Below are 14,987 nucleotides of genomic sequence, written 5' to 3'. Positions count from 1 at the left end.
ACAAATTAATAAATTGTACCTAATCAAGTTTAAAAGCTTCTGCACAGCTAAGGACACAACAATTAAAACAAAGCCCTTTTTAAAGATGCTTTGACATCCATTGTACCCATTTAAGTCAAAACACAAATTGCAACCTTTGCGCCGCTCTTTGGCTCCACCTGGCGGCATCTTCACAGACTGAGTTGTTTCTCTTCTGACGTAGGCCCAAGTTTGCTCGGAACTATTTAGCCTACTGTTTGCTGAGCGCATATCGGACCAAAGGTAAAGAGCACAAAACCCGGAAGAAATTACCAAAGAGGTATGTTTTAACGTTCTGAGCAATCTCATCAGTAACCAATAGGTAAAGATTTAGCTCACGTGGTACATAGTTAGCCTATCAAGCTCCTAATAGTCGCTAATTCACTCCCCATCTGCTCTTGCCTCTTTCTTTCCAAGATGGCCGCACCGGCAGTAACAGCAAGTGATCCTCCCGCCAATCCCGGCCCAGCCCCGGTGGCGGCTCCAGCGTTGACCCCAGCCTCAACCCCGGACCCGGCGCCCACGCCAGCTCCAGCGCCGGCTGCGGCTCCGGCCTCATCTTCAGACCCGGCAGCGGCAGCGGCTGCAACTACAGCTCCGGGTCAGACCCCGGCATCAGCGCAAGCCCCAGCGCAGACCCCGGCGCTCTCATTGACTGGTCCGGCCCTCCCAGGGCCCTTCCCTGGCGGCCGTGTGGTCAAACTTCACCCAGTCATTTTGGCCTCCATCGTGGACAGCTACGAGCGACGAAATGAGGGAGCTGCCCGTGTTATCGGAACCCTGCTGGGTGCGTAGTCGGGGAAAGTTAACTTCTTTCTCTTCCTGCCACCTCACTTTTATCCCACTCTCCCTTTTTTCATTAACTCTTTCATCCCTGGCATTCTATTGCCCTCTCCTTGCGTCTCCATTAATCTTTAATCCATTTCTCCATCCCGTCTTATAGCTGCGACTTACCTTTCCAAGCGACTCGAACCTCTCCTGAGCTTTTTCCTGCCTGGTTTCTGTCATTTTAAGCGACATAAAAAAATCAAGGGTTTTATTATTTATTAACTAAATGTTACATGCTAGTAGTTTACATTGTGTTTTTAATGTTCCCAACATTTTACATCAAATGTGGTTGGCCCCAGTCTGCCAAAAATGAGCTCAACCACCAACTAGGAAGTCAAGAACCCTTAGCTCCTTAAGCCTAATAGCCACTCCTTCCTCTCTTATCTATTGACTAAATGTCTTTGTTTTCCAGGAGTTGACAAATAATTTTTTAGCCAGCTGACAAAAGAGCAGGAACATTTATAAAAAAGATGTCCCTCCCAAAATGTAAACGAGTTTGGCTAGAACCCATTAAGGATTTTATAATATGCTTTTATAAACTTCTGAGACTGATCCTGTGTCTCTCAGCGTCCCTTGTATTAATACTGAAGGTGATAAACCCTGTTCTCACTGTATTGTCTCTGATTTTCCACTCAGACACAGTTGTATTATCTGCTTATAATTTTATGCTGAACCTTCAAATTGAAGAATAATCTTTACCACTTTACCATGCCAGTGCTCCAAATTTGGGAAGTTGATATTTTATGTTAAAGTAGTTTGTAAAATTGAAAACCCCTAAAGAGGGATTGTTGATAATAAATTATTTTGGGGGGCCCTGCTGATCCCATGAAATTCATTTCCATTCCGTTTAAAACCTGATCACAGGTTTTAAACCTTTGTGAACCCACTTGACGTACATGCATCCTTTCTCTTTCATACTGTTCAACATGTAATAGTCCTTATACCATGGAAGACAATTGGTGTATTGCAAAGAGTAAGGTTTATAGGTAAACTCCACTAATACTAACCCTGTGCCTTGGGGCAAATTACCTGAAATCTAGTTTAGAAACTAATTTACACTTAGTGTTTGTGAGAACCAAATTGTTACAAAAAGCTTTTAACTGTGCTGGCACTTAACTAGGTACAGCTGTTCGTTGCCATCACCACATCAGGCCTATACTACCCCTAACACATGCACACACACGATCTATCTTTGACAGTACAATCTTTTATAGCTTAAATTTATATCTTCCAAACATTGCCATGTCTTTTCTCAAACCAAACCTTTTTATTCTCTTTGATGCAAGCATCTTCACTGCTCTCCTTCATTTGTTTCTATAAGTAACACCTACCTTCCTGGTTCCCAGAGTCAGTGTTCCCTGACCCTCACCTCATTCTTTAACTTTTCACAGTACGATAACATTCTGTAATTGTGCACTGTGCTTAGCTTCTATAACAAATAATTTTTGCATCACAGCGCTAGACAAATACTCTTTTAGCTGCACTATCAAATTTTCCAAACTCAGTGGAGATATTTAACTAAAAAAAAAACAATAATAATAACAAGTTGGGCACAGTGTCTCACGCCCATAATCCCAGCACTCTGGGAGGCCGAGGCGGGTGAATAGCCTAAGCTCATGAGTTCGAGACCAGCCTGAGCTAGAGCGAGACCCTGTCTCTAAAAAAAGTAGCTGGGCATTATGGCGGATACCTGTAGTCCCACCTACTTGGGAGTCTGACGAAAGAGCATTGCTTGAGCCCAAGAGTTTGACGTTGCTGTGAGCTATGACGCCATGCCACTCTACTGGAGTAGACAAAGTGAGACTCTGTCTCAAAAATATAAATAAATAAATATTCTCTACCCAAGATTTATACATAATACTCCAAATATTACAGTGACCCTTAGACTAACTATAGGCTAGATCCTCAGATCCTCTTGCAGAGTGAAATCATAGCACATGATTCTACATGCTGTAGGTTTTATAGAGGCAGTGGTTACAGAAGAATGAAACCTAGGAAGTTAAAATTGTAAGATACTCATTCATAAAGCATTTCATTTGGTTAAAAGTGCCTTTTATATACCATAAAATTGTTAAATACTCAGAATTCTAAGTTTGATTATGTGAGCTCTGCTGTAACCTTAAACTCAAGATAGAAGTATGCTCTTATATGCAAATAATTAGAATATAATGTGATAAATGATTTAATAGAGGGGTGTCATAGTGGCAGGGAAATATGGAAGACTTAACTATTTCAGAAGATTGGGGAAGACTTCACAGAAAAGATGACATTTGAACTAGGCTTTAAAGCAGCTTTTACAAGAAGTATAAAAGAGCCTGGTAATTCCACCATCTGAAGAGTTCATGAATGTAGGAGAGAGAAGAAATGTAGATGGAAGTGAAGCTAGCAAAGTAAGGAGCCATAAAAGGTATTAAGTAATTACAGGTCTAAAGTGCTATGAAAGACAATTACCAAGAGCTATGAGAAGACAAAATGAGAGACTAACCTAGTTTGGGGTTATTAGGGGAAGATCTTGACCAATAGACATTTCAGGTATGACTGGATAGGAATGAAAAGATCACCCTGGCTGCTTTGTAGAGAGTAAGTAAGACACAGGCATGAGCTGTGCATAGATAACAGAGAGAAGCTGTTAGAGTAGGGAAACACTACAGAAGTGAGAGTGGAGTGTAATGGATGAGTTGAGAGATAGGAAATAGAGTTGATAGGATTTGATGTGATCTGATCAAAAGTGAGGGATTAGAGAGAAGGAAGGATCAAGGATAACACCTACATCTTTGGTTATTTTGGAGGAAGAAAGGAAATGTAGCAGTTGACTTCTGTTTTGGATATATATTCCTTTTGAGATGCTCATTTAGCATTCTGGTAGAGTTGTCAAGTAGAAAATTGAATATAAAAGTCTGGAGTTCAAAAGAGATGTGGCCATGTACATCAATTTAGGAATTATGTCATTGGAATATATAAGTTAATTAAAACTATAAAAATAGATGAGATCACTTAGCAGAGATTGGCAAACTTCCTATAAGAGGTCAGACAGTAAATATTGTAGGCTTTGTGTACAGTTTCTATCACAACAAGAAAGCAGCCATAAAAAATTGGAGTGTAAACTTTTATTGACAGAAATATTTCTAGGTCTGAACCTGACCTAGAAAAGGAGCAAGGAATGAAAAGAGAGAAGACAACAAAACCCTGAAAACTTGAGAAGTCAGAGGGAAGAGTAGAAGAGACTGGTGTCATGGAAGCCCAGGAAAAGACAGTTTTAGGATGGATAAGTGGTCAAGTCTATTGAACGCTGGTGAGAGGTCAGACAAAATAAAGAATGTATTTGTAATGCTATATCCATTTGGCTTAAGGACGTAGGAGCAAAAACTATAGAGAACTGGAATTAGACAAATACTAGTAGATATAGGCAACATTGTGCTCTGTGGTAGAGAGAGAAGCACTTGAAGCCTGGCGTAGGAGGTGCAAGAGATTGGAAGAGATTGGAGAAGTCAAGGAATTAGCAGTCTTCATAGGGTCGGGAAAAAATGTAGTGGGACTAGAGATTTCAGAACTAGAACAAAAGTTTGTGGTGGAAAATGAACTGTAGACATTAAGGCTCATAGGTAGAGGACTTCCAGATGATAATTGCATTGAAGATATGACCTTGGGGACCAGATAGCTAAAGGGAGATAGAGGCAAAGCTCCCTGGAGTTGTGCTGAGTCTGAGACAAGGCTACTGTATTTGACATTCCGTATAAACGTTGAAGTCTTCCGCATAGCTCTGCAGATTACATTATAGGGAGAGTGAAGTCTGAAAGAGGGCTGTTAGTAGGAAGTAGTAGATAGGCAAAAGGACATCTGGTGGGGGAAGAAAACCCTCTTTGGTGATAGTTAGAGGGAGGAGTTGGAGATCACACCAGTTCTTTGGAGAATCCTAATCATATGGATTCACATGGCTAAACTTGGAGCTAATGAGTTCAGTTTGGTGTTCATTGACTTGGAAGAAACCACCAAATGCATTTCAAAAGTAGTCAGACTGTTGGGAGCCTTGGGATTATATGACACATGGACGATTCTCTTTTTCACAGGAACTGTTGACAAGCACTCAGTGGAGGTCACCAATTGCTTTTCAGTGCCGCACAATGAGTCAGAAGATGAAGTGAGTGGAAATTTGAGCTGCCTCTCTGCAGTTTATACCTGTTCATTTGCTAGGCTCCCTTTAAGGCCCCTTCTGCACAGTATGTTGTGCTCATAACTAGAGCTCCAGCCAAGGAGCTTCATTTCATTTGTTTATACTTCCTGGGCCTCTTCTGTGGTGGGGTGGCCTCTTGTCCTTTTTATCGAGTTTTTCTGTGGACTTCTCACTTCTTAGCTTCCTTTCCTTCCTTTCCTCATAGGTAGCTGTTGACATGGAATTTGCTAAGAACATGTATGAATTGCACAAAAAAGTCTCTCCAAATGAGCTCATCCTGGGCTGGTAAGTTGGGGATGGAAAGTCTCTCAGTGATTGCCAAGGTTCTTTGCCACCAGACTAGATTTTGACCTCCTTTTGAGAACAGGGTATTGTAACATACTACCTTGGTAATTTATGAATTCAGTCTGTTTGCTGGAGGTCCTGAACCTTGAGGCCAAAAATATTTTGAACTGTGGCTTTTACTATGCAAGTCTTTTTTTGACATGCTGGTGACTTGGAATTTTTCAAGAGCACTAAGTCAGCCTTTGATTTGATATAACTTAGTTTTCAGTGTATGTATGGCTTTCAGCATTGGTATTACTAGGTGTCACTGCATAGGGATGTCAGGTACCCTAGAGACACATGCATCACTCTTGTGTTTGTTGTTGATTTCATAGGTGGACACGAGCGTGCAACTATGTTCTATTTTCCAGGTATGCTACAGGCCATGATATCACAGAACACTCTGTGCTGATCCATGAGTACTATAGCCGGGAGGCCCCCAACCCCATTCACCTCACCGTGGACACAAGTCTCCAGAATGGCCGCATGAGCATCAAAGCCTATGTCAGGTAACTACAGTCTTGAGCATAAGGACCTAAAAGGCAGTCTGTTTCAGACCATGCTTAGGTGACACCCCACCCCCACCCCAAGCAAGTTTAATTCCTCGGTGTATAACTTGCTGCCTCATCAGGAAGCCTATTTCTCTTTCTCAGCAGTTATTTGAAAGTTTTACCCTGAAACAAAATCTGTCCCTGTAATTTACAGTAACTAATCCTCCTTTTACTCCAGGTTTCTCTACTCATTGCTCTTAACCAATTTCAAATTGCAGCCCTTTGGGGTATTTGAGCAAGCTGTTATGTTCCCTTGAAGTCATCTTTTCTGGAACCTAACTACCCACAATTCCTACAGCCGGTCCTCACAAGGTATTCTTGTCATGACCTTTCACCATATTCATTAATTTTTGAGTTACCCTTTAGTTTGTCATTATGTCTAGAACTCAGCACAGTACTCACAGTAGTACAGATTAAAGGATGTCCATCTTTCCTTTGAGCACATTTATTAACCCAAGGTTGAGTGCAGCTTTCGTGACAGTGACATTACAGTGACACACTGAGCTTGCAGGTGGTTAAAATGCAGATTGATTAGAGTAAGGGGGAAGGCCCTAGTGGAATTCTGAAGGAGAGCTGCTGTGGGAGTTGAAAGGATTTTATCCTCTGGTGAGAGTTGGGGGCATTTGTTGGTACATACCTTGCCCTATTTAACTTTGTGCTGGTTCTGTGTCTGACACTGCAGTGAGTTGACCATTGTACAATAAGCAAAAGACAAAGATGGTAAATGCCAAGGCCTTGTGAGCCAATTGGCATACCACTGAGGTCTAGCCATTCCAAGTATTTCGGTTGCCTCAAGATCCCATGTGTATTTGTGTGTGTGTGTGTATACAGGGTGTCCTAAAGGTCACCATACATACATACATACATACATAGGGAAAATAGGAAACTACTTAAATGTACCTTTATTTACAAATATTCATTACATTATATTTATCTACCCGGTATTTCACAATATATAATATTTCTCTACATGTTGATATGTAAATATCAAAAATACAAAATATAAAACTGTAAAATATGACTCTGTAAATGTTTCCTATTTATGGTTACCTTTGGGACACCAAAGGTATATATAGTTAACATAGGGGGTACCCAGCCTTTATTCTTCTTTGCCACACACTACAAGAAGTAGAGTTGTCTTGGGCCACACATTAAATACGCAAACACTAATGGAAGGAGTTTACCTGCAGCACTTAGTCTAGTCTTGGTGTTCCAGAGTCAATTTGATTTTTCAGTGCTAATGAAGGGCTCAGTCCCAGAAAAGACCTGTCTCTGTCTCTTTTTTTCCTGGGGGTGGATGTCTAGGCAGCCACCTCCACAGAGAAATTCAGAGTCTTGTCTTCTCATCAGTGGTATTGCACAGTCTTCTAAAAGGACCAAGGCAGATCCTAAAGCCCTTCTTATAGGTCAAGAGTTTGGAGTGTGGCATGGGCTAAGAAGAAAAGGTGACCTTTGCCCCCTTGTAACTTTGGGGGTTCAAGTGATCCCAGCCTTATCTTGAACCTTGGAAGCCATACCCCTGTTGTGACGGCTTTCATAGCCCAAATTAGTTCTGGAAGCCCTCTCCCAAGGCTGGCTGTTTACCTTGACTTTTCCTTCCCCAGCACTTTAATGGGTGTCCCTGGGAGGACCATGGGAGTAATGTTCACACCTCTGACAGTGAAATACGCATATTACGACACTGAACGCATTGGAGGTGAGTAGCCTTCCCATGCACTCCTTATGGGTCTGAGGCATTTTTAGGGAAAAGAGCTGCTAATGGGCCTTGGTTGGTTTAAAAAGGAAACAGTGGGCTCGGTGCCGGCCACATGCACCAAGGCTGGCAGGTTCAAGCCCAGCCCAGGCCAGCTAAACAACAGTGACAACTGCAACCAGAGAATAGCTGGGTGTTGTGGCAGGCGCCTGTAGTCACAGCTACTTATGAGGCAAGAGAATCGCTTAAGCCCAGGAGTTTGAGGTTGCTGTGAGCTGTGACACCATAGCACTACTGAGGGTGACATAGTGAGACTATGTCTCAAAAAAAGGGAAATAGTGATATAAGGTTTATGATAGCTGGAAGTCACAGTCATTCTCCTCTATAAATGGGATTTAGGAATTATTTGAGAAATCGTTAGAGGTGGGAAATTATCAGTATCAGAGGCCACATAACCATTTTATATGAGACCAAAACCAGCAGTTAGCATACTAGGTGAAGGGTTTGAGCTCTTTCAGGAGGAAGAAAAGCTAGTAAGGGCAGTGCTGGGAGTTTGGGTGAGATATTGGAATCCAAAGTGGGGTAGGAAGGAGAGAAAGGACAGTTAGAGGCCATGTCGTTTCTGGTGGGATGACTGAATTCTCTTGTCTCTTGTTACCTACCACTACCCCCATCCCTGGCAACCAACTCTCACAGTTGACCTGATCATGAAGACCTGTTTTAGCCCCAACCGAGTGATTGGACTCTCAAGTGACTTGCAGCAAGTAGGAGGGGCATCAGCTCGTATCCAGGATGCCTTAAGCACAGTGTTGCAGTATGCAGAGGATGTACTGGTGAGAGGGGCACCAACAAAGGGGAGGACGTAGATCTCCACTCTTGCTGGGGACGTGCTGATGAATTGATAGTGTCCAGTGGCTAGAATTAACTGTGCTTCATTGAATCTTTGTTTTGATACTCAGTCTGGAAAGGTGTCAGCTGACAATACTGTGGGTCGCTTCTTAATGAGCCTGGTTAACCAAGTACCCAAAATTGCTCCTGATGACTTTGAGACCATGCTCAACAGCAACATCAATGTGAGTGCTCTTCCCAATCTCTGGGAGCCTGGTTCTTCCCTCACCTCAATACATACACATGTGAAGGGATTTGTGTGAGGTGTCCTGGAGGAGGAAAAAGGAGGCAGGGCTTCCTCTCTAGCCCCCTTGCAGTCCAGCTTGGGAGGAAGGAAGAGGTGGTAAATGTGCTTGGAGATTTCCCTTTTTTCTCTTTCCTTGATTCCGTTGTCTCAGTTATTGATACTCCTGTGACATGTTGTCTGGGTTCATGATGGAAAGGAATGTTAAAATTTAGAGGTCTGGGAAAATGCAATTTCTTATTTTTCCCATCTGAGTTCACAGACCCCCTATATTCCCTCCATGGATCTCAGCTACAGCACCCTTAGTCTATATGTGTATCCATAGAGATGAGAAAGTGTTCTCAAGCATGTCCTTCTTGTGTTCCACCTTGGCCTCTTTCTCGGTCTCTCACAGCTATCATTTATGCCAAGACTGTCCTCATACCTAGCGTCCACTATGGAGGTTGCCTCAGTTGGCCTTTCATCTCTCTCTTCACCTCACCCGGCTCCTCATTTATTGTTTATTCTTTGTCTTTTAGGACCTGCTGATGGTGACCTATCTGGCCAATCTCACACAGTCACAGATTGCCCTCAATGAGAAACTTGTAAACCTGTGAATGGGCCCCAGGCAGCACTCCTACCAGTCTGGGTCTCACCCTAGGACTCAGAATGAAGTAAAGGAGAAATGGTTTCTTTGTGGTCTTGAGTCACACTGAGTCAGTCAAGTGTTTGTGACTCTAATAAACATATCCTACCATTTGTAAATGAATTCCATCTAATATGAGTTTATTGCTTATTGGAAAGGAGGAAAATGTTTTAGAGCTCATGAAGAAACCAGTGCATACTGTAGGTAGAAGCTGGTTACGTGTTTGGTGTGACTCATCAAGCTGCACCCACAGCCCAAACCACTTTAGCATCACCTTACCCAACACCAGATACATTTCTTGCATGCTAGTTTTGCCATGGCACTTTCTCCCCACTCTTCTGCCTGTGATCAGGGAAAAAAAAAAAAAAACAATTCATGTCACTTCACCATAGCCTCTTAAGGGGATGGCAGTATAAAAAGGGTTATTTTGTGCACAGTGTTAATATACCTGGAAACATTCTGGTGAGTGAGAAGAGGATGGATACAGATCTCAGTCCTGGGACCCATGAGTCCAGGCTGGTAGAAAAACAGCCTGCTCCATAGCGAGGATTAAATGCTTTACCAAATTTTCTTTTTGTTTTCATTATAGAAAGGGTTCATTGACAAAACTGTGATGGTTCCTGTGGCTTCCGCAGGAAATAAAAATGAAAATCCATGGAGAAAAATTAGGAGAATTTTATGCTTAATCTGAACTAAAAGAGTAAAATGTGTAGTTGGTATCTTAAAATATATTAATAGTAGGATGTAGCTATTTACCACTTTGGTTCAGGGAAGCAAAATTAGAATTTATGAGTTAAAGTTTAAAGAAATTTTCCCCAAATTGTCAGGTAGTATTTGTAACTTGAGAGCACCCTGGGTTACATTGAGGTCTGCCAATGGCTGAGAGTAAATGACACTTCCCAGAGACCTCATAGGATAGAGTGCTTGCCTAGGTAACCTCAAACATGCCTTTCATCTTATACCCTGAAGTTTCATCTGGCCACTGTGACGTCTTAGACTGAGAAAAAAATAAGTATTCAGGAACTGAGGGGCATATCCCATATGGAGTGAAAGATGAAGGAAGGCAATTGGGAATCAAAAAGGCCTGAATCCTAATGTTGGTTCTGATACATGCAGCCTTACAAAAGACAAAGTCTAGGCATCTTAAGATGTGAATCATGATAATACTTAGTCCATGAGGGTGGTTGTGAGGATTTGATGAACTAATGAATGTCGGGTTAACACTTACACCTGGTATACAGTATACAGTAGGCATAAAGAGGTGATACGCACTATGTCTAAAACTGAATGCAGTTTGAAAATAATAAGCATCTTGTGTCCCAGCCTGAATCTCAACTCTGGTTCTGAGATATGTAACCTTGGGAAATACAAGTTCAGAGGGTCATAAAGTGTGGATAGTAATGATAATTATCTTACATATAGGGAAATAGAAGCAGGTGTTATCTGCAAAATGATGATTGGCCAAATTAGGAGATTATAAATAGAATGCATGATAGGAAAAGGGTTGATCAGAGTTAAAATGTTCCGTTCTTTTTTTTTCCAGTGGGCAGTTAATATCAACTTTAGTCTTTGAAGTGTACGTGATAAAATTCCAAGATTAATTAATGGAAACATATAATCTCTGAGTAGTGATATGAAATCATGAAGAACAGTTCTTTTTTAATTTGAGAAGCATAGAAAAGGTGGGTAAAACAATAAGATAACAAAAATAAGTCCAAATACACCAGTACTCATAATAAAAAAGTATTAAACTAGCCAAAGGTGGGGGGTGGGATTGAATATTAAAGCAAAACAAACCCCAGCCATACACTGTTCACAGGAGTCACATCCAAAACAAGGAGTAACAATGTTGAAAGAAAAACAGTCTCAGAAGACAATATATATTATGATAAAGTCAAAAACGAATGAAACTAAAATTTAGACATACAGCTGGTCCTCTATATATGGGTTCCACATTCATGGATTCAATCAACTGTAAAAAATACTTGGGGAAAAAAGATTGCATCTGTATTCAACATGTACAAACTTCTTGTCATTATTCCCTAAACAGAATAGGATTTGCATTGTGTTAGGTATTTTAAGTCATCTAGAGAATTTAAAGTAAATGAGAGGTTGTACACAGGCTATATGCACATACTACACCATTTTGTATCAGGGACTTGAGAATCCCAAGGATTTTGGCAGGAGAGCCCTAGCACCAGTTCCCCACAGATACTGAAGAACAAGTGTATGTAAAAGTGTGTGTGTGTATACAGTCGTTATCCACGGTAATTATGTTCTATAAAGTCATTATGAAACCTTACTCCTAGCAGAAATACAGGGTTAGGTTCCTACAAGCCACTGGTCATATTTTCATCAGCTTGTAAATACATAATCTTTGTTGTATGTGTGTTTCTGTTTAACGATACCTTATTAACACATAGGCTTGATTCATTAACTAGACTCTGCTGATAACACATGTACTTTCTTCGTAAGGCACATCACAGCCACCTTATACTTAGGAATGCTCAGTTTGGTTGCCATTTTAAGCAGCAAAATAAGCAAAAGCACAAAAATGTAAAAATCATAGCACTATATAGACTAAAAAGAATACTTGTTTATGAAAGCTGAAACAAGGCCTGTTAAACTACAGCTAAGAATGTAACACTGCATATCCAAGAGCTCTGCATTGATAGTGGAATTAGAAATAAATACAGAAATGAATTCACAAACAGAATCTGAATAATGAGAATTGACTGTACATATGTATATAACACTCAGTGAGTAGGGCACCCGCCCCATATGCCGAGGGTGGCGGGTTCAAACCCAGCCCTGGCCAAACTGCAACTAAAAAATAGCTGCGCGTTGTGGTGGGCGCCTGTAGTCCCAGCTGCTCAGGAGGCTGAGGCAAGAGAATCACGTAAGCCCAAGAGTTAGAGGTTGCTGTGAGCCGTGTGACACCACAGCACTCTACCAAGGGCGGTACAGTGAGACTCTGTCTCTACAAAAAAAAGCAAAAAGCAAAAGAACTAAGAATTCACAGTCATGTTCATCTGGGTGAGAAGAAGCAGGCAAGTAGAATATAAGTTATTGACAGTGATCTAGTTTGAAGTTGGGTAGTGGCTTCATTAACAAATAGTCCAGCATGAACTAGTGACCACAAGAGAAAAAAACAGAAATATTGAAAATAAAGTGAAAAGGAGGAGGGTTTTTTTATTATCAGTTGATAGTGAAGAAAACTTTTAAAATCCCCATGAGAAACATAAGATGTAATTACTTGAAGACATATCAATGTTATTGGATAAGAAAAATCACAGTATTTTTAAAAGCAAGTTTTCCCTAAATTAATCTACAAATTTGTCATAATTCCAGTAAAATACAAAGATGCCTTTTTAGAACTGGGCAAGCTATTTCTGTTGATGTGGAAAAATAAAAATGTGTCCCAAAAATTCCTGCAAGGAGAGAGAAACTAGTCCTACCAGATATTAAAACATTATAGAACTACATAATTAAGGGAATACGGTATTGGTTCATAAAAAGACAAATAATGAAATTAGATAGATCAATAGACCCAAATGCATATAAGAAACAAGTGTTAGGATATGGAGAACTGGGAACCCTTGTACACTGTTGGTGGGAATGTAAATTAATACAGCCCTTATGGCAAACAGTGGAGAGTCTTCAACAAATTAAAAATAGAACTACTGATATGATCCAACAATCCTACTACTAGATAGTACTGGCTACTACTATATATCCAAAAGGAATGAAGTCAGTATGTGGAAGAGGTATTTGCACTCCTGGGTTTGTTGCAGCGTTATTTACAATAGCCGAGATAAGGAGTCAATCTCAGTGTTCATCGGCAGATGAGTGGACAAGGAAAATAAGATATATACACACAATGGAATATTATTCAGCCATAAAGAAGGTGAATAATATTGCAAATGAATCTATCCTTTGCAACAACATGGATGCACCTGGGGGACATTACAGTAGGTGAAATAAGCCAGAGAAAAATACCACATGATCTCACACAGATATATAGCGTCTAAAAAATGTTGAACTCATGGAAGCCGAGAGTAGCAGGGTGTTCCATGGCTAGTGAGAGGAGGCAGACAGGGAGATTTGGGCAAAGGGTACAAAGTTTCAGGAGGAATAAGTGCTGGAGACCTATTGTGCAGCAGGGTGACTATAGTTAATAATGTATATGAGAAAATTGCTAAGAGAGTAGACCTTGAATGTTCTTACCACAAAACATAAGTGTGTGAGGTTATGAACATGTTAATATCGAAACATCACATTGTATACCATAAATACATGTTTTGTCAATTTAAAAATGACAAAAATACATATAAGAGTTCTAGAATATAAAATTGTTTTGCAAATGAATAAAGATGGATTACTTAAGTGAGGAGAAGTGAGTGGTCATTTGGAAACTAAAGACGGATTCCTACTTTATGATTTGCATTAAAATAAGTTATTGATGGAATAAAACTTATGAAAAATCCATGTATGTGTGAAGGAGGAAACAACAAAATGTCTTAATGATTTATGAGTAGGAACTTTCTAAAAACTGGGGATCCAGTTGTTTTAAAAAAAAAACTGATAAATTCATCTACATTTTTAAAATCTGGATGGCAATATAACAAATAGTCAAGACAAATATAAAACCGGGAAAATATTTGCAATTCATATCAAAGGGTTAATATCCTTGTCGTATAGAATTCCTACAATCAGGATTTTGAAGTCCAATGATCTATTAAATAAGTATGTGAAAGATATGGCCAGTTTATACACAAACACACATAAAAAGATACTTAAGCTCACTGATAAAAATATAAATCAAAACTACACTAAGATGCCATTTTTGTTTGTCAGATTAGCAAATTCTAAAACTGGATACTGATGGCCAGAGTAAGGGGAAACAAGACAAAGGCATACTTTGCTGATAGAGGTGTGATTTGGCACAGCCTTCTCTATGGACACGCTGTGACTATCAAATGTAACAAGAATTCTCCTAGTTATATATCCTACAGAAGAACCAAGCATTGTTGCAATGCTTGGTTGTAACGCATAAAGATTTTAATCACCCCAAAGGACTATTACCAGAAGACAGGTTAAATAAAGTTCTGTGTCTGTAAAATGCACTACTATGCAATTGTTAAGAATGAGACAAGTCTCTATGTATGAATATAAATAGTTCTCAAGATACAAGTTTTAAAAGTCAGGAGAAAATGGTGTCTATAATATACTCCAATTGGATGCAGGAAATAAGGGAATAGTAAATACCTAGGATATTTGAAAAAGTATATCCAAGTAATTGTTGTCGGTGGTTGTCTTGGGAGAATATTCTGGGTGGGGCACAGGAAGGAAGAGAAGTACTTTTTATTCTGTGTAACTTTTGGATTTTATGCCATGTTTATGTAATACCTTTTCTAAAAATATAAAAATGTGAAGAAACAAACACAAAACAATACATTATTTTTATATACAATAAAAAAGTAGGAGACGTGAAAAAGAATGTTACAATCAAATTGCGGGTATTGACTACCGGGGAGGGAAAGAGGAAGAGAGGGAAGGGCATGGGCAACAGATACAGAAGGGCTTTCAGCGCTATCTTTAATGGCAAAAAAAGAAAGACATGGTTGGACCTGGTGGCGCATGCC

General features: G+C 40.1%; 1 protein-coding gene across 1 annotated transcript; it reads left to right on the top strand.

Annotated features, from left to right (window-relative positions):
• The first annotated feature begins 421 nt into the window (after window positions 1-421).
• On the top strand, window positions 422-9,462 carry EIF3F (eukaryotic translation initiation factor 3 subunit F). The gene is made up of 8 exons (XM_053561157.1): window positions 422-805; window positions 4,914-4,984; window positions 5,223-5,302; window positions 5,713-5,850; window positions 7,497-7,588; window positions 8,282-8,418; window positions 8,545-8,658; window positions 9,236-9,462. The coding sequence occupies exons 1-8, from the start codon at window positions 436-438 to the stop codon at window positions 9,311-9,313; spliced, it is 1,080 nt and encodes a 359-aa protein (XP_053417132.1). The 5' UTR covers window positions 422-435; the 3' UTR covers window positions 9,314-9,462.
• The last annotated feature ends 5,525 nt before the right edge of the window (window positions 9,463-14,987 follow it).

This window comes from Nycticebus coucang, chromosome 14, assembly GCF_027406575.1.
Source record: "Nycticebus coucang isolate mNycCou1 chromosome 14, mNycCou1.pri, whole genome shotgun sequence".
In the NCBI taxonomy this organism is placed as follows: domain Eukaryota; kingdom Metazoa; phylum Chordata; class Mammalia; order Primates; family Lorisidae; genus Nycticebus; species Nycticebus coucang.
The sequence above is the reverse complement of the archived record's forward strand: the minus strand, read 5'-3'. Positions and strand labels throughout refer to the sequence as shown.

Coding starts and splice junctions, on each gene's coding strand:
- EIF3F (XM_053561157.1), top strand. CDS start 436: ATGGCCGCACCGGCAGTAACAGCAAGTGATCCTCCCGCCAATCCCGGC. Junction 4,985..5,222: donor ACAATGAGTCAGAAGATGAA/GTGAGTGGAAAT, acceptor CTTTCCTCATAG/GTAGCTGTTGACATGGAATT. Junction 5,303..5,712: donor AATGAGCTCATCCTGGGCTG/GTAAGTTGGGGA, acceptor TCTATTTTCCAG/GTATGCTACAGGCCATGATA.